The 23,583-nt window shown below is 44.4% G+C and overlaps 1 protein-coding gene across 1 annotated transcript; it reads left to right on the forward strand.

The window, feature by feature from the left end:
* Positions 1 to 608: 608 nt before the first annotated feature.
* Positions 609 to 19,723, forward strand: ERICH2 (glutamate rich 2). Its single transcript, XM_078609158.1, has 6 exons — positions 609 to 661; positions 11,141 to 11,205; positions 14,314 to 14,516; positions 16,285 to 16,342; positions 17,468 to 17,539; positions 19,119 to 19,723. The coding sequence occupies exons 1-6, from the start codon at positions 642 to 644 to the stop codon at positions 19,298 to 19,300; spliced, it is 600 nt and encodes a 199-aa protein (XP_078465284.1). The 5' UTR covers positions 609 to 641; the 3' UTR covers positions 19,301 to 19,723.
* The last annotated feature ends 3,860 nt before the right edge of the window (positions 19,724 to 23,583 follow it).

The following is a 23,583-nucleotide window of genomic DNA, read 5'->3' on the forward strand; positions in this document are numbered from 1 at the left end:
TCACACCCCTCCCTCCACATCCCCCCACAACCCCTCCCTTATCATCCCCCCACACCCCAACCTTCTCACCCCCACACCCCTCCCTCCGCATCCCCCCACAACCCCTCCCTTATCATCCCCCCACACCCCAACCTTCTCACCCCCACACCCCTCCCTCCACATCCCCCACACCCCCTCCCCTCTCATCCCTTCACACCCCTCCCTCCACATCCCCCCACAACCCCTCCCTTATCATCCCCCCACACCCCAACCTTCTCACCCCCACACCCCTCCCTCCACATCCCCCACACCCCCTCCCCTCTCATCCCTTCACACCCCTCCCTCCACATCCCCCCACAACCCCTCCCTTATCATCCCCCCACAACCCCTCCCTTATCATCCCCCCACACCCCAACCTTCTCACCCCCACACCCCTCCCTCCACATCCCCCACACCCCCTCCCCTCTCATCCCTTCACACCCCTCCCTCCACATCCCCCCACAACCCCTCCCTTATCATCCCCCCACAACCCCTCCCTTATCATCCCCCCCACACCCCAACCTTCTCACCCCACACCCCTCCCTCCACATCCCCCCACACCCCCTCCTCTCCCCCCCCACCTTCGCGTGACTCGTCATTTCCACTTCCGGTCGCGCGTCGCCATGGCAACCGGGAAGCCAAGGTAACATGGTGGCGGCTGCTGAATGTTTATTAATCGACAACTCGGCAAACACGCCTCGTTATAACTTTTTAAACATCATTGTCGCCTTGGTGAAGTAACGTTTACTGTTATTGACGCTGCTATTTTTTGTTGACGCCACTTTTAAAAGGAACGGGGAGGTGGGGGCTAACACCTCGCCGGCCGACTTTGGGGCGCGTAAACGCGTTGCGAAGGCTCTTTTTTAAAACTTAAGATTTGTTTTATTTGTTTAACTACGATTAAACACGCAAATTCGTTCGTATCAAACGTGTCATTGTTTCATTTTCAATAGTATGTTTTGCAAGGCGCTATCACTGCTTCGGCGGTCCTTTCAATGACCTAATTCAAAGCATATGGGCCGTCCATAAATGACGTCACGCACCTAGGGGGGGAGGGGGGTCAGACATTTGTGACGATGTGTGACGAGAAGGGGGGGGAGAAATGTGACGTCACATCAAAATGCGCAACTTTAAATAAATAATATAATTGTTATAACAACACATTAAATACGCACTACAATGACAGTAGTTTAAAGCGATTTGAAGAAAGTTTTATTTTCAAAATGGAAATATGGTTTTTAGGGAGGGGGGAGCTTTGTGACGTCATATTTGACGGGGGGGGTCTGACTTTGACGCCGTGTGACGAGGGGGGGGGGGTCAAAAATCGTCCAAAATCGCGTGACGTCATTTATGGACGGCCCCATACTAAAAACAAACAAAAATAATTCACAGCTGTTTTGTCAGTTCACTGCTGACTGATAAGCCCAGCGCCATATTTAACCCAAGACGTCAGCAATGCTGGTTGTGTGTCTGCTGGAGCCTTTATGAACCCCCTAAGAGGAACGCTTAAACCTTGGGATTAAACCTGGGATAGAGTGAGATGTGATGTGACGGGTCGGTGGTGGGGGGGGTGAGTCCATGAACTTTTTTTAGAATTTGTGTTTGGGATGGAAATCAATGGAGGGGCATAAGGGTTTGAGTGATGTGATTTCACGGGAATGAAAGGGGTCTGAATGTCGCATTCTTAATCAACTAGAAGATAGGTGTGAGTGATTTGGGAAAAAACAGTATAGTCAAACATTTTGTATTTGCCATCATATCTGCAGATCCCAGCAGTTGTATTGTAATTGTGCCATTATCACATCATTCTTTTGATGTTGATAAAATTGGAACTTTGTAGGAAATCATCTTCGTAGGAAGTCAACAGTGATCGTTTTGAAAATTAACCACTCAAGGCTGCGAACAGACTTGAGTGTTGTCCAGAGCGCATTTGAGCTTGAAGACTGACTTGATCTGCAATCAGGACCAGATAGATTATCATCCACACTGACTGTCCCATCCACTCACGCTGAGCAAAGCATTGTAACAGGTGCATATTTTAAAAGTATATATTTCTGCATCTTCATTGATTAAATGTCACGTTCTCGGTGCAAACGTGTGTAGTAGGCACATTATTTATTGCACCAATTATCCCCCTAAAAGGAAACACTCACACTGAAACCCAATTCATATTTCCTCGCAACGTTAAGCCTACCCAGGGTTAGTGTTAATGTCCGCATTGTTAAATTTCCACAGCACCTTGACATTACCAGCGCGAGTGCTGCCTCGTGTTATTAATAGCCTGTCCTCATACCCGTGCGTATGTAAATGCTAATGCTGGAATGGGATTGTGCCTTACACATCTCCTGCACACGCGGCCTGCTGGGAATTAACTGGATGTTAACCGAACGCTCACCACTGAGCCATTTAATAACACTTCATAAAACATAATTAGTATATTTGTATTTGCGCCATTCTTGTCGTGCAAAGCTATCGTGAAGGTGCCATGCTTCACATGCTCGTATTGTCTGCCAATCGGGGACGATGTTGCTGTGTGGTTTTTAACATAAAACAGGTTATTTTGTGGATAATATTTGTCGGCAAATTTGTACCATGAATGCCAGGACATCTGGCCTTTTTATTCAAATAACGTCACATGATCTTTGGCGTTCACTGTGAAACAGACGGTGGTTATTTTTTGGTGAATACACAACAGCAGTATTATCCAGGATGGCGCTGGGCCTGAGCCGTGAACCTTTGCAACAAGCAGCGGACACGCTGCTGCTCAGCCATTTACATGGAGTAATTGGTTCGATTAACACTGCAGACTTGCGTCAAAGTAGTTTCTCATTCAAATGAATGCGGGGGGGGGGGGGGCGAATGCTCATGTAATTTTTTATCCTGAGCCAGATGTGGGGTTTCGACATTACAATAATTGGGGCAATTTTAGCCAAAGACAACCATTGTTGACTTCCAACTGAGTGGTACTTCTTGATTTGAAGTTTTCGTGACTGCAGGAATCCATACTCTTTGGTTCTTTCGGTAAAGTCACGTAGTTAGAACTAAAATAAAATGAAACAAATCACGACGTTTCGATCGCAACACAAGCGGTCGTCATCAGGCAAAGGAGTCGGCCTCTAAAGGCAAACTGTTTATAAAGGTTTGGGACTGGGCGTAGCCCAAGTGTATCAACAGCACCAGGAGCATGGGCGGTGCGCGAGTAACAATGCAGCAACAATTCCAATGCAGCAGCAATGCCAATGCGGCAACAGTGCCAATGCAGCAACAATGCCAATGCAGTGGGCGAGAGAGCTGCCGTGGCAAGAGGTTATATAGGAAAGAAAGGGGGGGGGGAGCAAGGGGGGAGAGAGAGAGGGAGGTGGGGTAGGGGGATGGGGGGGCTGCGTGAGCGCTAGGGGGAGAGAGGAAGTGAATCTGGGGGGGGGGGGAGTGGGCGGGGCTGGAAGTGGGACGCTGGGGATGCGGGGGGGGGGAAAATTAACTCGGGAAAATAGACGAGTACCCGGCAGATATGATGGAACAACCATAAACAGTTAAGGTTTTATCTGGTTAATAACATCCTTCCAATGATTTCTCAATTTGTATCCATCTTCTCGGTTGAAGTTATGTCTATGTTTATATATCTAGATGGCTTCATGAACAAACCTTTGATAGTAGCCCAAAGGTTTGCAGAGTACCTTGGTCTCGGAAAAAACAATATCATGCGAGCCCACAGCGTTATAGCAATGGTCAGCTACGGCAGAGGTATTGGTTCAGCCGTGTTTCAGATCTGCCGTGTGTTCGCGAACACGGTCCGAGACATGTCGTTTCGTTTCCCCAATGTAACTGCCACCGCAGGTACAACTCAGTTTGCAGACTCCAGGATATTGCATGTCAGGAATGACATCCTTCACAGATGGGATTAGATGACGGATTTTGTGTACTGTATTGAATCAGACCTGGATCTTGTGTTTGTTTAAGAGAAACAGCTTTACGAACCAACACCACCTAGCCAGTGAACTGGAACATGTACACCAGGCCCTCATGATTAATGGGTACTCGGACTGCATGTATTGGCAAAGCTGTTTCTCCAACCATGGAGAAACAACCCCCTAAGAAGCCGATCAAAACCATCACGTTACCATGCATAGCAGGTGTTACCAAAAAGATTTCCAAAATCTTAATTACGTGACTTTACCGAAAGAACCAAAGAGTATGAGTGGTACTTTTATTAGATCCTGGAGGGATGAAGGTTGATTCAACCTCCTAACTCGATTTGAGCTCTGCTCTCCAATTCCAAACCAAATGCTGTAACCATTGCGCAATCCACCCACATAAAATATGTATTGCTTGCTGTACAGTACTTTTAGATCATAAGATATGTGGTGACTCCGCTGCACTTTGTATGAATCATTTGGAAGTTAAAAGAGTTTTAAGTTACTTTAGCATAGACTTACTTTAGTACAGAGTCAGTTGAGAAAGCACACTCAATTTCCATGTTAATTTCCTGATGTAGCTCAAACAGTTTGAGCAAAACATTGTAGGTTGCTGTAAAAACAGTCATGAAATGTTTAAGCCACCAATCAGCTGTATTGGTCAGAATTTGATCAATAAATTGGCACGTATAAATAACATCTTTATACATCTGACAATATTGTCGGGTGGGGGAGGGTGAATGACAATAATTTTGGAATAGATCTACCACGTGGCATAACCCAAAACCAATACTGTATTGATCACTGTATTTACTATAAAAAGCTATGTTTTTAAGTTATAGGATAAGCTATGTAGAAGTCCGAAAGAAAACATAGCAGGCAAGTGTTGTAGATATATCGCAAAAAATAGATTACCTAAGGTGCGATGTGTACAGGATGGAGGAAGGACTGAACGGTCTCAACTAATTTGGCGACCAAGGGGAAGACCTATGAGCAAATGCTGGAATACTGTTAGGAAATATTTTTGAGGTCCCACGTCTACTGTGCAGCTGCTGCAATTAAAAGAAAGAAGCCACTGACGAGGTGTGGTAGCATCGGTGGCTTTTGCCATGATGAAATCTTGATACTTGTACGAAGTTAATAGTGGTTGACCTACGTAGAGATTGGCACATGTCACAGCAAACAGACGTTTTCAACACTGGTTCAGGGACACCATTGGAGGTGAGCCCTGCCTGTCCACCCCACGTTGGTTTGAGCGTAGACGTTTTCACTTGTTCATACACATCGTTGGATGACCCACCAGTTCTCCATCAGCTGAATTACACACTTGGTCCAGAATGAAGTACATTCCTTTTTTTGTAAAAGAAAAAAAATCAAGTACGGGCAATATTTTTGTTTGGCCCCAGGTAACACACACGTGTGATAAAGCAGCTAAGTTTGTTACTTTAAAAGACGTATGTGTTGCCCCAGGTAAAATAAGTAGTCTCAACGTGTGCTTTCCTAGCGCATTGGTTTTATTTTATACCTACGTGACTTTACCGAAAGAACCAAAGAGTATGGTGTTAGGCTAATGGAGAAGTTGAGTTGAAAATGGGTATTGTAACTAAAGGAATTGATTTATAGATGTATTGACATTTGCACCTTAATACCATATTGATGGGACTGTCATGCTGGTCTTGTCAAATTATTATCCCTCTCTTTGTTTGCAATCACTGGGAAAAGTATTGGCAATAATGCAGTCTTTTGGGTGGTGGGTGGCTTATTTGGCTCAATGCTTGTGTCAGACTCGCTGAGCTCGCACCGCTGAGAACTTGGGGTTGAATTTGGGTTTCAGCCACTAGAGATTCAACCAGGTTATGTATCGTGAGGTTGATGGTCTCAACCCAGTCACCAATAACTGCACCAAAAAAATGGATAATATCTTCTGATGCTCAGCTTAATTCAGCCAATCATTGCAAAGGGGTATAAAGGGTATGTGTGTCGTGGATGATTGCCTTGTGGCCAGCCACTTGACCGAGCGTGAAGGAACGCTGGACATCGTCACGTGAGAGAGACCTATTATTAAGTAACTCATAAGTTTGATCCCTGAGGCAAGGTGTCTCGGAGAGCTGTTACCTGTATCAACATTGAGACAGCATCTCTGAGGACTTTGGTTCGATTCCTGACCGTAGCCACTCAATAAACCAGGTTGTCACGTGTAATGAGTTTTATGGTCTCAGCCGAGGCAACGTTGTATTTGTGCATGTGCACCACTAGCAGTGTAGTCCATTAATAGCTCGTTTAATTGCATAACGTAATTGCATATGCCCACTGGGAAAACACAAGTCTCAATCGACATGTTGGTGGAAAATTAGTTTCTGGCAATTTTCGGTGCAAAAATATTTCCTGTCGATATTTCACGAAATTGTCGCCAATTGTTTGCTTCTCTGTTAATCTGTTTGTTACCGTGATTTAGTTCGTTTGTGTATCTTAAAGGAAGACTTGGTTGGATATGTGTGGATAAATATACGCGCAATGAAACTGGGAACAACATTTGCGCAAACAAAATGGTGCAAAGGAGGAACGCGTCCATTGTGGAGATGAAGCAATTACCGTAATTTCAGGATTGCGAAAGCTTGTGATGTTCAGGGCTTTATTTCAGCTGGAACTGCCTGAGGCTGATATCTGAAAAGAACATTCATACCCCGCCTCCCTTCCCGCTGTTGTTGGTTGGTAGGGGTAAGGTAGGTTTGGGGGCCCTGGAAATAAGAAATTTAAGCGTGTTGATGACTTGAGTAGGTCTTCATCCAGCTGTAAATCGGTCATGGTTGATGATTATAACAGTAGTAGGTAACTATCAGTTATATCATTATCCATTTGGTTGTGGCCTAGTACTGATGTAAAGACTGTGTTGGTAAGTCTCGAGGTGAAGACAGGGTGTCGGCGAGGCTGGATGCAGCAAGTCTGGAGGATCTTGGGTGGGGAAATTCCCCAGAGTGTCCAAAAGAGACAGCTGGGGAAATACCCCTGGAGAATCCACGAGGATAAAAGCAGGGCAAGAAGGGATGTTCGGGGTCTGTGGAGAGGGACTCGGGCCATCGTAGCTGTCTTCACGTCCTAACTGTGTTCAAGTCATCACTGTCTTCAAGTCATCGCGGTCTGCTCGGTCATACGATCTCCACGTCGGCATTATCTCATGACGACGGGGTCCTAAGCTACGTTACGTTAAATAAAAGAAACCTCTAAAGTTAGAGTCCGGAGTAATTCCACTAGGATTGCAATTGGTGACTAGTTCATGTCGTTGTTGAGGGTTGACTGCTAGTTATTCTTTCAGGATCAATAAAATTGTTACTATTTTGTCAGGAGTAGAAATTGGTTGTCTGCTATCGATAGAGGCACTGGTAATTTCATTAGAATGTCACATTTCAAAAACTAGCTGAGGGCAACAAAGATGAGCACTACCCCGCTTGGTGACACTTTGATTTATATCCTTACGTGACGTAACGTCCAACGTATGATGATTGATTGAACTTAAAAAAGCCAAAGATCCCCCATATAGCCCCAACAGACTGTTGGGGCAAGTGCTATTAGCGAGCACCTATACAGGCTGGCACGCACACGAGGGGGTGGGTGGCTAACACCACGCCTGGCCGCATTTGTCTCCCAAGTTGCAATGTTTACACATCGCATCAGGTACTAATTTGAGGCTGAGTTCATATATTCATCACTGATGCTGGTCATGAGCGGGAATCGAACCCGGGTCGCCAGGTATGTAGCGCAGCTCGCTAACCGCCACACTACCGCTCCCCACTACTTAAAAAAACCACACACACACTAAAAGACCATAAGTGCATATGAAGCACTGACTAGAGTCAGCATGGTGCTTGATGGGGTGATTTTGCCAGTACCATGCTCCGCTGGCTGCCTTTGTCTCCCTGTTCTTTAATTATACAAACACTCTTAGGTAATATATTCTAGGCTGAGTAAACCTAGGGGCCGGGTTTAGATATTGCTTACTAATGTTGTGCATGGCTGGAAATCGAGCCCATATATCTTTGATGCAACGTAGTGCACAAACCACTGCACTACCGTTCTATATATGCACACACACACAAAGATCCCCCGTATAACCTTTAATAGACTGTTGGGGCATATGCTATTAGCCAGCACACACACACTTTGACACATACGTTAAGGCATACACAAGGCCAGGTACACACATACACAAAGACAAAGATCCCCCGTATAGCCTTAACATACTGTAGGGGCCAGTGCTGTTAGCGAGCATCTATGAAGGCCGGCACGGCACACGAGGGGGTGGGTGGCCAACACCATGCCCGGCCACATTTGTCTCCCCAGTGGCGATGTTTACACACCGCACCAGGTACTCATTTGAGGCTGAGTCGACCTAGGGGAGGCCCAGGACCGGTTCAGATAATCGTCACTGATGTTGGCCGTGAGCGGGAATCGAATCCTGATCACCAGGTTTGTAGAGCAGCGCGCTAACTGCTACACTACCTGCTATACTACCATTCACATACACGACGCACAGAAACACGCGTAAGACACATTTACACACTCGGAGACACAAAGACAAACACACAGGTGCACATGCTTGTACGCAAACTACACTTCAGGATTTAAGCGTTACCTTGATCTTGCCCATACACCATTCTGGCTTGTCCTTGGCGGTGTGTAGCTGGGCATTCGTTTTTTGCTCATGAGCCAAAGTGGGGGTGAAATGCAGAGATGAGGGAGGAGAGGCAAAACCGCCACGTCCAGTTTGGTAACATAGCCCAGAGCCCTCTTTGGGAGCTGTCGGTGTTAGCCGCTGAGGTCGTGAAGGTCTTCATATGTTCATGTTGTTCCGTCTCCCATGCACCGTTCCCGTTGCGTTTTAATGTGCACTCATGCCTACTCCATTTCGGGCGATATTGGCACACCAAAAAAATATTGATTGCATTCTGATTTGTCAGAGGACATTCCTGATTTTCTAAACGAGAATAGGTACATGGCTGTGTAGGTACAGGTCGTAAAAAATATTTTATTATTCTTAAAATTTAAGTCAAATAATTTAGTGGTAGAATAGCTATATTTAATATGTTTGTATGCGTGTCATTACGTGTACGCAATGTATGAATCAAATCACACCCTGTATACACTTGCAAATAAAACGTTCCATCTCAAGGGATTATCCACGTTAAATATTTTCATTAATTAATCAAAGCAATGCATCTTAAAACGTGGTAATGTATATTAATTATTCTTAGGATGCGCTGGTGGTAATGCTTAATACTCAGAACCTAAGGCATTTTCGGCATGTTTAGGATTCAGTGGAGATGCTCGATTCAGAGTACATCTAAAGCATATTTAGAATTCTTAGGATCCATTGGTGAATATTGCACATACTCCTTTAATCGAACTGCCATTTAACCAAACTGTCAAGAATGCAAGCTATCAACATGTAAAGGCATAATGGGAGACATGTCCCAAGGTGGCCTTTCTGTTGAATTGTTTTACCATCATCAAGCACACTGAATGGGTGGTAATTCCGAGTGGTCAGCTTGCTCCCACTGAGCCAATTTGTACTGAGTTTATTGATTTGATTTCGCTATAGCTGCCAAATAGTTATATTCATGAACATTTTAAACGACACGCCATATTAAAAAAAAAATTCCGTGAAAGAATACTGTGAGAGAAATACCTAGATAGCTTTAGTGGCTTATCATGGCCATGTCATACACACTTAGCTGGCAATACCAAAGTTATGGTTTCAGATTTGAAGTTCAGGCACTCGTGGTTAATCCCAGTTTTGTGTGTGGACAGTTCATGATCTTATTTCCACCTTTGAATCCTTGAAACAAAATACTGGCACTTTGGCAGAAATTACTGTTTAGAGACCGCAGTAGGAATCAAACACCGGATTCGATGCAAACCGGCTTAGTGGTGAGCAGATGATGATCACAACAGCGGCGATGGTTGTGATTAAAAACAAGTCACGAAGCGCAATGAGAAACCAAAGACGACTTCTTCGCCTAGACCAAATGTTTGCCTTAGGCTAAGGTCACATACATTGACTAAATGACCATTACACTTGACATGCTCAGGATCATTACATCTGGACACAAAAGTGATTTATTGTTGACAAAATCAATGTTCTCACTTTTCAAACACATTCATTTGATTCTTTTGGTTCCTACTAATTGTTTCATGCCACAGAAGGGCATGACTGCCAGAGGAGGTGGCGAGGGGGACTCAGGTGATTCAGCATGGCTATGTTGGAGAACTGAGCTGGCATGCTAAGGAGACGTGGGTTCGAATCTGGCTTTGATTCATACACAATGAAACCAGATTCTCAAGTGTTTAAATCGATGGTCTTAATCCATCTACCAATGCCTGAAATACATATTTGCTCCTGATTTGAAGCTTTCTAGACTGCAGGAATTCATACTCTTTGGTTCTTTCGGTGAAGTCACGTAGATAGGAAAAATATTAGCTTTTTTGACGAATGCATTGATCAATTGCTGATGACTTTTTTTTTGCGATGCACAAATAACTTTTTGCTCGTTGCGTGAGTTCTGGATGAAAATGCCTTCATCTCATGATTTCATGTCGATAATGCTATTCAAATATAAATGGGATTTTTTCTTGCTCATTGGGGTGTAGCTCATCTTCATTACCAACGTAAAACCGATTATGAGAGTGCCACATTCCCGCGTTAAATGCCAGTCTCTTCACATGTAGACCACTGTTGACTTCCCACAATGCGGTACTGAACCCAGAGGAATGAACTTACGATCAGGATTTTAACCCGTGCCCTTGTGATCGTGAGTCAAGCACTGTTCCAACAGGACCACCCAGCCAGATAAATTATATATATATTTTTAAATAAATGACTGTAGATATATCTCCCTGTAAAAATAAGTTAAAGGTGGTATATGTGCAGCCCTGCAATTTTTTTCTCACACCATTGCTGGTGGAAGGGCCTCCACTTTACGCCACCACAATTGCCCTGCCGATCGCTGTGGTGCACACATTTGTACTTCTGGGTGGGCAGCTGGCAGATTTAAAAAGAACTTGACCATTTGTGTCAAATGCCATGCTGGGAGACGTAAACTGGTGACATCTGGATTACAAGTTCAGTGTGCCAACCGTTACAGCACATCATAATTATATCCTTGTAGGAGAAGCTAAAGGTTAAGGAGAATGTGTTTGTGTGTGGTGCGCAGTGGGGCTGCCTTGTCTCAGGAGTACTGCCGAATGAGGCATCCAGGTGCCTGTACTCACAATGATGGTAAGAATCACATTATTTCCTGTACCATTCATTTGCTCCACCACTACATTACAAGCAAGGTGAGAGATAATTTAAACAAACCCAAGTCATTGAGAGGTGTTTATCATCACTGGCAAACCTAAGCCAGTGGTGGAAATTCCATATTTTTTACATTTCGGAGTTAGTCTTTAGACGGGGTTAGCCAACTAAGTGGTGCTGATTTTAAACGCAGATAGATGATGGAGTTGATTGAAGATTTGAGCCACTAAAAATTCAACCAGGTTTTTTCCTGGGTAGTGATTTTTTTGGTCTCAGCCTTATCACCAATAATTGCACAAAAAGGTTACATCGCATGAGAAATTTGGCTTGGTTAATACTGGTAGGAACCTCTTGGTTACACCAGCCCACAGGGGATTATTGAGTCCGTCCATCTGTCCATTCGTGCATCCAAAAATGAGAGGGGTGGGGTTGGGTGGAGAGAGGAGGGTGGGGAGGGGCTGGGTGGGGTGGGGAGGGTGGGGGTGGGAGGGGTGGGGCTGGGCAGGGAGGGACTGGTCACCCCGTGGTGCCTTTAAAAAACTCAACGTTTAACCTACTCACGCCGGCTTGTGCCCGCCCTCACAGTCGGGCATATTTGCGGAATACACCACGCCGCCGTTGACCCTGGCCATTGACTGAGCAACCCAACGCTCCTACCAGCTCCCTCCGCAGGAATGTGTTGCATCTCAACCCAGCTTCGACGATTACAATCGACAACTACCTGTACAAGATAAGAAGTCATTACAGCCAATGCTGTAGATGCCAGCATACATTGTCCCAACTTCCTACTGCCTGATTTCATAACTGCACTCACTTTCTAACATTGAAGTCTCATCTCAAAACCGCCATCTGGGATATGTGGGGTGCCAGAAATATATCTTACCAGGTCACTTATTAAAGATCCAACAAAGGAACTAACCTGGACTCTCCTTGTCTCGTTCGCGAAGCTCTTAACCATTTTATAATTCCATACGCACGGGTGATGCAGGCTACCTCCGCCAGACGTGTGGAATTAAGTTACCTAATTGTGTGGAATTAAAGTCACCTAATTATGACTCGCATCACGGAACGTTGCCCATCGCACGCTTTTGCAGAAGGTACAAATGGAATCCACCTGGCGACCACAGACATGACTGAAGGGAGGGCTTCACTATTCTGGCAAATCACCCGATGATACTGGATGTAATTACCAGCAAAACGTCGTACTAAAAAATTGTAAATGTTGTGGATTCGCTCTTCAACACACCGGTGGGCTAAAGTAATGAACTATTTTTCTGTTATCAACGTGACACAATTTTTACTGATTGGCCGTGTCGGGTGGTGGAGGGTTGCGACACATTTATAAATAACGCGATCTAACCCAAAAACCTTTATCATGAATAATATTGGTCACGAAAGCCTACGTGTTAAATGACTGGATTTATTTTCAAACTCAACGTACAATTAAAAAGACCCATCCGTTGCTTTTCAAATTCCATACGAAGGAAGAAGACCACCTGGCTACGTGTTTCCCCGTGTTTTTACGTCTCGTTTACATTTTAGTTCCGTAATTGGCACCACGTCACAAGACAACGCAATTTTATTTTGGAACTCGGAGAACATCCCAATGCACGACCTTATATCAGAGAAACCGAATAGAATGTCACAAACGACGTCTGAAGTCGTTGAACAGGCATTTATAGCTCTGGAATGGGCAAGCATTTGTGTTGCTCTGCAAACAGTGTTCGTCACGAGTCAATTAAACCAACATGTTTGAGTTTCACACTTGGAAGTAAGCACATTTGCGGCAAACTAAATGTAATATTGTGGTTTATATATGATGTAGTAAACCTGCTATACTAGAATACTTACTGTAACCTGCTAAAATGGAATATTTGATTTGTTAATGGATGATTGCCTAGAGTTGAACCCAGGCTCCCAGTCGTACCGGTTCAGTGCCCTTGACACAATATTAGTCTCCTGTGCCACCCAGCCATCTCTTTGTCTTCATTACGAATGCAAGCCTTTGGATGCCTCTGTGTGTGTGCATACGTGTGTGAGTGAGTGGGCACATGGATGTTTACGTATGTGTATATATGTGGGGAGTGGTGGCATAGTGGTTATCAAGCTGCGCTATGAACACAGCGACCTCGATTCAATTTCAGGCCACGGCTATTTCAAGTGGCAAGTGATATCTGGAAAAGTCTGGATGGCAAAGAACTTCACGGGACTTTATCAATGGATTTAATGCACAAATTTAGATCAGCAGGACATATCTTTGACACCAAAAATCTACATTGGGCCCTGTTCATTCATAAAATCCGTACTGGAAAACATGTGCTTTACTTAGCTAATTCAGTAACCCGATTGTCAAATGTACGATGTGAACGAAGTTCATGCATACATGCAAACCAAATCAACCTAAAACGTACATCTAATTGCTTTTTAACTATCCCTAGGTGACAAAGCCTTTGCCGTTGCAGCATCAACTTTTTAGCACAACCGCATTTGCAAATGTGATTTGTAACATTGATCCTTACCCGTGTCTCAATAGTTACATTTTAATGTGCTCTTTTATTGAAGGACTGTGTTGTCTTCTGGGGCTGTTATTGTTGTTCTGTTGCCTTGCCCAAGCTTGAATGTAGAGTTGACACATTGGCTAGATGTACTTATGCAGTTTGTACTTATATGGTCTCTATTATTTAATTAGTTTAGTTACTTGCTTACCTTATCTCTAGTTTTCACACCAATCGTTTTTGTTGTATCGTTTGTTGTTATAACTTTGCTGACCTGTCCTTACTGGACATCTGTGAAAAATATTTTCATCTCTCATTAGATTCCTGCAGTCTAAATAAAGATTTTGATTCTGAAGTTCTAGGGCTCCCCTAGGTCGACTTACTCTTTAATGAGTGCTTGGTGCATTGTGGAAACATCAGTACTGTCGACACAATCACTAACAGGCGTATTTCTGGCCAAGCCACCCCCCGGCCTTCATAGGTGCTCGCTAACAACACTTACCCCAGTAGTCTTTGTTGACCATACGGGGTATCTTTGTCTTTTAATCTGCATGGGTGTGCGTGCACACGTGCGCGCGTGCATGTGTGTGTGTAGGTCGGTGCCATATTTCAAGCCCTGCCAGGCAGGGTGGGTTACAGCGACCGTTGAAAGGGAAAGGCACTGGGGGAGCTGCCCAGGGAGGAGGGAAACAGTTTGAAGATGGTGCAAATACAAATGGGAATGAGGAGGTGGAGAAGGAGGAGGATGACGACGACGAAGAGGAGAAGAGGACGGCACCCCTTGAGTTAATGGCTGAGGTGAAGTGCAGAAACCAGCTGATGTATGTGGATGCTTGTGATGTTGGAGGGGGAGACACGTAGCCATGGAGACTCATATCGCATAGCCAAAGGGGCCATTAGAAGCTATTAGTTGAGGGGTCACAGCAATAACTTTCTCCCTCGGTCTAAAGAGTTGGTGGTGGGGAAAACATTAAACATTTCCCCTTGCCCTCTGCATTTCTACACCTATGGGAATGACCAAATCACGCAACAGTCTATTTATGGTTGACAATATGCATTCAAATAGCCGTGGTGTGCAGCAGAGGGCATTTTCAACAAAATACATTTGACTGTACTTCTATGCTCCCCGCCTCCACCAGCCTGCACTGACCAGTGTGGTGAAGTATGGTTAAATAACCTCCATAAGCTGCACATTGGGAGGCCCTAATCCTGCAGTGGATTGACAAATATACATTTCCATCCAATCGACTATTTAAAAGAAGCGGACCCCCCACACTGAGTCTCTTTCGACAGATAGACCGATAGAAAAAGAGGAAAACACATACCAGGAACTAGGCACCAGTTATATTCATATGAAATAAATATGTTCATCATATGGTGCTCATTTACATAGGCAGTGTTGAGACAGTGGTGGAAATTCCACATTCCTGTGATAGAGGCCAGTCTCGAACAACCTCCACACCACGTTTGTCATGGGCGTTGTTTCATATTCTTTATGTTTTTTCGGTAAAGTCACGTAGGTAAAAAATTAAAATTAATAAAAGTAAAATAAAATAAAAATCACGACGTTTCGGAGGCAACACAAGCTTCCGTCTTCAGGTGGAACCGTCACAGCACGATAGCTGTATCAAGTGATACAGCTGTCGTTTGGTCAAAGGCAAGTGATACAGCTATCGTGCGGTGACGGTTCCACCTGAAGACAGAAGCTTGTGTTGCCTCCGAAAAGTTGTCGTGATTTTTATTTTATTTTTATTTTACTTTTATTAATTTTTACCTATGTAACTTGAACGAAACAACCTAAGAATATGAATCCTTGCAGTCACGAAAGCTTCAAATCTCGAATGGGCGTTGTTTGTCCACACTACACCATGCTGGTCCGTAACGGCTATTTGAAGGTGTATTTAACTCTTGTTACGGGGTTCACCATTTTTGTCAACACTCCCGCAATGGAAATTTCAAAAAAATTACAATGACACACATCAGCTCGACACGCAGTAACACTCTAGATTTGAAGTTTTCGTGACTGCAGGATCCATACTCTTTGGTTCTTTCGGTAATTTAATTTATTTTATACCTACGTGACTTTACCGAAAGAACCAAAGAGTATGCAGTAACTAGATTTTGAGCTTTCGTGACTGTACGGATTCATATTCTTAGGTTTTTTTCGGTAAAATCACGTAGGTAAAAAATTAAAATTAATAAAAGTAAAATAAAAATAAAACAAAAATCACGACGTTTCGGAGGCAACAGCTGATACAGATATCGGGCTGTGACGGTTCCACCTGAAGACGGAGGCTTGTGTTGCCTTTTTTACTTTTATTAATTTTTTACCTACGTGACTTTACCGAAAAAACCTAAGAATATGCAGTAACTGTTTGGGAACTCTTAGGGTGTTGGGTAGTTCATAGCCTGGGATTGGAACCTTGGACCTCAGCGGCTGGCTAACCGACTCTGACATGACCATTGAGCCCACGAGCACACCCAGCCACCTCTAGATCAATAAAAGTTTATTTGCGTTCTCGCTGTAGCAGTGTCTGGAGGTGGTGATTTGTCTGACTGTTAACAGTTCCTTGGAGCGATAATGGGTGCCGACTACAAGCTAGCAAGGAAGCTCTGTGAGATGAGTGAGTATGGAAGTTCATTTTTTTACTTTCTTCTGTCAGGGGATACACCTACTGTTGGATTATATGAATATACTCCACTCAGCTAGCCAGCGTGGATTGGCGATGGCAATGAGCATGGACGGTGAAGCTCAAGTAAAGTACAACAATAGATTTTGCTGCACTTTCTTCTGTCGCCCGCAACGTAGCTCCGTAGAAGTATCTTGCACATGTTAGGAACGGTGGTCGCACATGCAAGCACTCTGCAGGCCTAGCTTTGCTTTTCTTCTGCGTTCTGACAAGATCGGACGCAGTCCAGGTAATTTGGTCAAAAGCATAAGTATGAATGGCATTGAAATAATACAGATATATAGGCCAGATTGACTCAAAACAAGTCAAACAATCTCCTGCTTCTCGATTGAAAGCTTTCGTGACTGCAGGGATTCATCTTCTTGGTTCTTTCGGTAAAGTCACGTAGAATGAAAATAATAAAATAATAAAAATAAAACATAATAAAATACAATTCTCACGACGCAAGCAGCCGTCCTCAGGTGAAGAACAGGTCTGTCGAGAAGGCAGAGTCTGAATGACTGAATGATGTTTTATTTTTATTATTTTATTATTTCCATTCTACGTGACTTTACCGAAAGAACCAAGAAGATAAATCTCCTGCTTCTCAAGAGAACATCTATGGAATTTTACTGTTGAGGTTTATTTCATAGCCAACAGGCAGAGCAACGGTCAAATGTCATCAGCTTTTCATCATCCACACGTCTGACCTATCTGATTGAGCAGTCAAAACATAGAGTGAATCTCCACTCATTTGCAGACAACAGCTCTATGTTCGCTGTGAGCACAATGGCATAGTTTAAAGTTTTTTTTTATTATACTTTGTTTAACCAGGCGAGAACTCTAGAGACTAGGATGAGTTTCATTTGCAACAGTGACCTGGGTCACCAACGTGCCAAAATCAAAACATAAAAATCAGAAACAAACACAACTGTATCTAAGGTGCTCTATAAATCTTATATTATACATCATTTTTTGTCTGTCTGTCCGTCTGTCTGTCTGTGGATGCACACTTGCGAAGGATTTGGCTCCTTAGGCCGTTTTATAACACTTCCCCCTGTGTGCGTTCACCACTCGCAGTCCTGATTTTCGAGCCGCACAATGCAGAAGCCAAGCAGTACCTGCCTGTTATCGAAGCGAGGATCACTCAAGGTCGGTCATCTCCCCGCCTCTCTGTATGTTCGTCCTCTCTGTCTACATATTTATCCGTCTGTCTGCCTTGCAGTCTCTCTCTGCCTCTGCTCGTTTTGTAGCCCTCTCCATCTGTCTTCTTTCTTTCGTATGGCTGACGTAGATGCAAAGCAACGATGACAATTTCACATTTCGGTGGTCAAGCCAAGATAGCAGCGTCAGGAGCAGCAGAGTGTATCGCTGTAATGTCTCCTTCGTATTTGTGGATCGGGAATTGCATCGTTATGTGTTGTATGGTAATTTTTAGATGACCACAGTCGCATACTGGAGAGTTTTTTTTTATTTTCCATTTGTGCATCAGTCTTTCGAATCTGCCATGGTTTGTACGGATGCGATTTAGGGTGGCCCATGAGCTTCGTGGAAGATAAAACTCAGGGACCTTCTGCGTTGGGTCTTTCACAACAAGGTGTTTGTTTGTGAGTTCTTTTGAACTCCATTCAGCTCTCCAGTCTTCACCGGGGTTGAACTGACATTGTTTGAGGTTAAGCGCATGAGTTCAAAAGAGCTTGCCGTGACTTCATGCGACGACGAGGGACGTTATTGAGGTCGTGATGATTGGGAAGGCGACTGTTTTCCTCGATTCACAGGACTTCCCAGAGGGTTGCAGCGTTGCGTCTGTATGTCTACATATCTCACAGATACTTGTGTAAGGGATGTCGAGAGGTGAACCCTGCTGATAAATAAATACACGAATAAATACTCACCGGGAACTAACGACTCGCGAGTTGAATGGCGGTCTCGACTCTCATTGGCGGGGAGCTATCACGGGGGGCGTAGCCGACCTCATCGTGCACGAGCTGATTGGAAGGTGGAGAACCATTGCAATCGGATTGGTCGTCGGGGTAATATGAAGGAGCCCGGGAAACAATCCAAATGGAAATGAGGGGTCGTTCGGGAGACCGTTAGAAAGGATGGCGAAGAGGATAAAAGGAGCAGAGTTAGAAGGGTTTCGGGGCAGCCTGAACTGATGAATTACCTGAAGTGTTACGATGTCCTGTGCGAGAGACGTAATAAGGTCTAGGTTCAAGACTTACACAGGCCCCGACATCCATTAGACTTTTTAGTTTAACACCAAAGCTTACGCGACAAATATCATCCATAATAGTTTTTTTTAATGGAATTGTGTTTGCAGAAATATATTTTTTATTCATGTCGTGTTGTATGTTAATGGCTTCAAATCACCCCTCAAATCACCAAAGGTGCTACATTCACCAGTATTAAAATGTAATCTGTTCTCGAATCACAACCATAAATCATAAAATCACAAGATGTGTGAATGGTTACCCCGCAACCCGCTAATGTGCAGCGTTACAGCAAAGGACCTACTGCTGATGAAACTTCATCAGTCAAATGGTCAAGGGGTTGCCTTTGATTACACAAACACCACGACTAAGACACTTTGTCTCAGAATGCCTGTCGGTCAGCAGACAACACGAATTAGACACGCTGCACATTGTTCTGCATGTATTCATTGTATCGGAATCTGTATCTTTCTGCGTGTATTTTCTGACACTGTGTATGCGTTGTCTGCTTTCGCTAGAGATCGAGGCATCTCAACACGAAGACAGCAGCGATGAAGATGATGATGATGAAGAGAGTGATGATGACGACGATGATGATCTCGACGACGACGACGACGATGATGATAGTGAAGAGGATGAAGATGAACCTTTCAGACGCAATGCATTATGCTTAAACCTTCAACAAATTAGCATCAAATAATACATCGTTACAATTGGATTCAAGTCAGCACATTCTCATTTCAAGACAATGTCACTCCATCAAGGGAGACATTGGAGGATTAAGCAGTGGTCCATTACCGAGTGCAAAGAGACTATTTGAATACCTCGTGCCTTGCCATAGTCGGTTTGGCAGTTAATGCTTTATGGAACAGCGACATTAACATCATCGACCATGGTCATTCCACTGCTGGATGAAGCCCTTCCCAAGTTGCCCCACCACCCTTTTGCAATTCTGTCCTGTAATAATCCACCTCGCATCTATAAACGGACTGATTTTATTTCTTCATCTCCTTGGTTAGTTAGATAAATGTTTTAGAAGGATGATGCGTTGATTATCTACTTGTCAACAATGTTCTCAATGCAACGCGCACTCCCTGATGCATAAAACCCGCATCAACAATAACACGTTTGTGTGGCATTGTTATGTGGAGCGGTGTTGACTTTTAAAGCGTTTATATTTCACACTATGGCACCCAACGGTGGCTTAATTTTGAATGCAAAGCCTATTATGATTACCACACGTGGCTCAACAATTAGTGGCTGGAGTGCTTGTGGCAGGACGAGCCTTTTCATCAGTCGTCGACAGATTTCGTTGGTGATTCTGCGTTGTCCGTGATGCAGAAGTACAACTCACAAACAAAAACATTTATCAATAACACAGCCTTAAATAAGATACATTACAATTCCTTATAGGGCAAACAAACACTAACTGATTACTAACGTAGCATAATCACAATAAAACACATTCCAAATGATTACTAATCTACAACTCGCATCGTAACAACTGCCTGATTACTAATCTAGTATATAATTACAATAACCCCCCCCTCAAATCGTTGCACCTGATGAGTTAATGATGACGTCACCCTACTGCTGCTCTATATAAGAACGGGAGACAGAGCAGAGCCTCACCATTCTGGCGAATTGATGATGATGCTGGATGCAATTACCAGCGAAACGTTGTACTCAAATTGTAAATGTTGTGGTTTCACGCTTCAACACACCGGTGGGCTAAAGCAGTGAACTATTTGTCTTTTGTCAACGTGACACTTTTTAAATCCTTTATATTAAGTTCACATGCTTGCTTGCTTGCGTGCTTGCTTGCGTGCTTGCTTGCTTACGACCGTGCAAATCTTTCGGTCGTTTTTTAACCCACTTCCCGTGATCCAATCGAGCTGACATTTTCCACACAGACTCGTTGTGACAGACAATTAATGTTCGTGAAAAAAAATTCCCAAAATTTTACACTTTTTAGGCAACATTTTTTTATTTTACATATATTCAAATAGAACTCATTCTTGGCTGTGGCTGAACGTCACAGTATAAGAGCCCAGAGCGTAACCCCTCCACAGGCCGTGGCGGAGTAGCGCAGTTGGTATCGCCCTCGCTTCCCATGCCAAAGGTCGCGGGATCGATCCCCGCGTCCTCCACAGGCGAATATATTTTTAAATCCTTTATATTAAGTTCGCTGCCACGCATATAAAGGATTTATAGTGAAAAACTTTGTTTTTACGGGTTATACTTATTTACTGATTGGCCGTGTCGGGTGGTGGAGGGTTACGACACATTTATAAATAACGCGATCTAAACCCCAAAACGTTGATTATGAACACAGCCTTTAAAAAAATATGGATCAGTTAACGTTTCGTGCAATGGCTTTTCTTTACGGCCGATAGAGAGCCCAGAGAGGTAGAGTGAGAGGCCACCATACCACTCTGACCCTTCAATGTGCTGTGAAGAATGGTCATTCTTCAAGAAAGGGCATTCTTCACAGCACATAGAGAGGTCAGGGGAGGTGACACAGGCCACTCGAACTCGAGCCTCTGTGTGCCGCTGTGAACAAAGGCTATTGACATCACCGTCGCCTATGACGTGTTCTGATCAATGTGGCCAGTTTTTCAATCGAGAAAATCCCTAGAAACGGCAACACAACTTTACACTAAATGCCCATTCACGTTTACGAATTAACGCACAGACAGCGAATGCGTACATGGAGAAAGCTTTAAAAATGTTCCACTGATTGTATCTGGTTTGAAATTAAGAAAACCCATTTTGACCATACGTAGGCAACGCTAAAACACTCATAACACCAGATAGCACGAGAACACGTGACAGGTAACAGGTGAGTCGCAAGAAAGCTCCCATCTCCCACCCAAGTCCCGATCCCCTTTATGGGATCGCGCTGTCACCATCCTGGAATCTCACTCGGATCGGGAAGAACGCTGGAAAAGAGTGGAACAACGCGGACGTCCAGAACAAACATCGCATTCGATACCCAAACATCGCGCACCTCCTAGCGTTAAAATTCCTCGTCGAAGACACTGGTGGCATGAACATCATCTGCTTCACAACAACAGGTGACCGATGCGCACATCTCCTGCATGAATGGAAAACTAAAGACAAGCCACAGTAGTGCAACTGTGGCCATGCAACCCAAACTATGGACCACACAGGAAGCCGCTGTGGTCTGCGCTCCTTCAAAGAAGGAGGAATTGCAAAACCACACGAACTCTCTCCTACGATTTTCTCTCTCGTGGCCAGCAGCAGACATTGGCATTTAGCTCCTGAAAACATTTCCATCACACGCAAGAATGTTAACGCACCGATTGACTTAAACATTGTGATGCAGATGGACGCAAAGGGCTTTGTAGTTATTTTTTAAAAGTTGTTAACCCCATGCGCTCTCATACTGGCATTTTTAAGTTTCACCAACCAGTTTTTGCTGGCCTTTAAACTTCCATCGGCAATTTTGGTACCAGTCAGAACATGACTGGCATTTCCCCCCTCCCCTCCATTACTATAGGAATGTGGAATATCTCCCACCGGTTCAGAGTGAACAGAGGAGATGTATCTGTATGTGTGTTGAACTTACTTCGTACCGTACAAAGAAGCCAACCGTGCTCATCGAGGATGAACGCCTCCACTCATTTAGACAGACACCGACATTGTAAAAGGAGATATTTGCAAATTGACAAATACGGTTTTTACAATTGTTTGCATGTAACAAAAGTCTTCCATATGTATCGACGGCAAGATTTATGGAGAGTGATTTGTAGGGCTCAGACTGAAGTTAATGGCCCCTAGAGTAGTAACTTTACAACCTAAAGATGAGTCACTCCAGTTTGTTTTGGTGAAACAAGCAGTGAAGACATACAAAAAGTTCGTAAAAAAGGCAAAGTGTGCGCTATAGGAGTCTGCAATGAATAGGCATCAGCAATCCAGGAGTCAGCATTCAATTATGTAGCAGGGCGATTACTCGGTATATTAGCTTTTCGTACACGGCCATTTGCCAATCCCATGCCGCACGAGGGCCTCCGTGCCGTGAGAGTGGCGTGGGGTTAACCGACCGTGCTTAACCCACCGATGATCAATGCGGTTTTCGTGAAGGCAGGGAGCATAGACGTGCAGTACAGTAATGGATGTTGCCTCGCCTCCCCTCTGCTGCCTACAAAAACCTGGCGTGCATGCCGGTCGCCCAATCCGTGGCCTGGCGGCAGCGTGGTTTTACGGCTGTCATTAAGTGATGCATCCTATGACCAAATCATCGGGAATTGCACCCGATTGCGTCGGAACTCATTAGTTAAGGCAGGGTTGAGCCTGGGTAGTGCTGGAAGGACAACCAGCGTACTCCAGGTGGTGCAGTAGACGCTGTGGGAAATAATGAGCAGCGCAGCAAAGTCGCTTGTGCACTCGCCCCCCCCCCCACCTTTTGTTCATCAACCTGCACTGACCGCCACCGTGATGTTTGGTCAAATAGTGTAGAGTGAGCTGGGAACGTTCGTACAGACACGTGTTGTTCACCAGTGTAGAGTGAGCTGGGAACGTACAGACACGTGTTGTTCACCAGTGTAGAGTGAGCTGGGCACTTCGTACAGACACGTGTTGTTCACCAGTGTAGAGTGAGCTGGGAACGTTCGTACAGACACGTGTTGTTCATCAGTGTAGAGTGAGCTGGGCACTGTTCGTACAGACACGTGTTGTTCACCAGTGTAGAGTGAGCTGGGAATGTTCGTACAGACACGTGTTGTTCACCAGTGTAGAGTGAGCTGGGCACTGTTCGTACAGACACATGTTGTTCACCAGTGTAGAGTGAGCTGGGCACTGTTCGCACAGACACGTGTTGTTCACCAGTGTAGAGTGAGCTGGGCACTTCGTACAGACACGTGTTGTTCACCATTGTAGAGTGAACTAGGCACTGTTCGTACAGACACGTGTTGTTCACCAGTGTAGAGTGAGCTGTGCACTGTTCGTACAGACACGTGC

This window comes from Lampetra planeri, chromosome 31 (assembly GCF_965212315.1).
Source record: "Lampetra planeri chromosome 31, kcLamPlan1.2.h2, whole genome shotgun sequence".
NCBI lineage: Eukaryota > Metazoa > Chordata > Hyperoartia > Petromyzontiformes > Petromyzontidae > Lampetra > Lampetra planeri.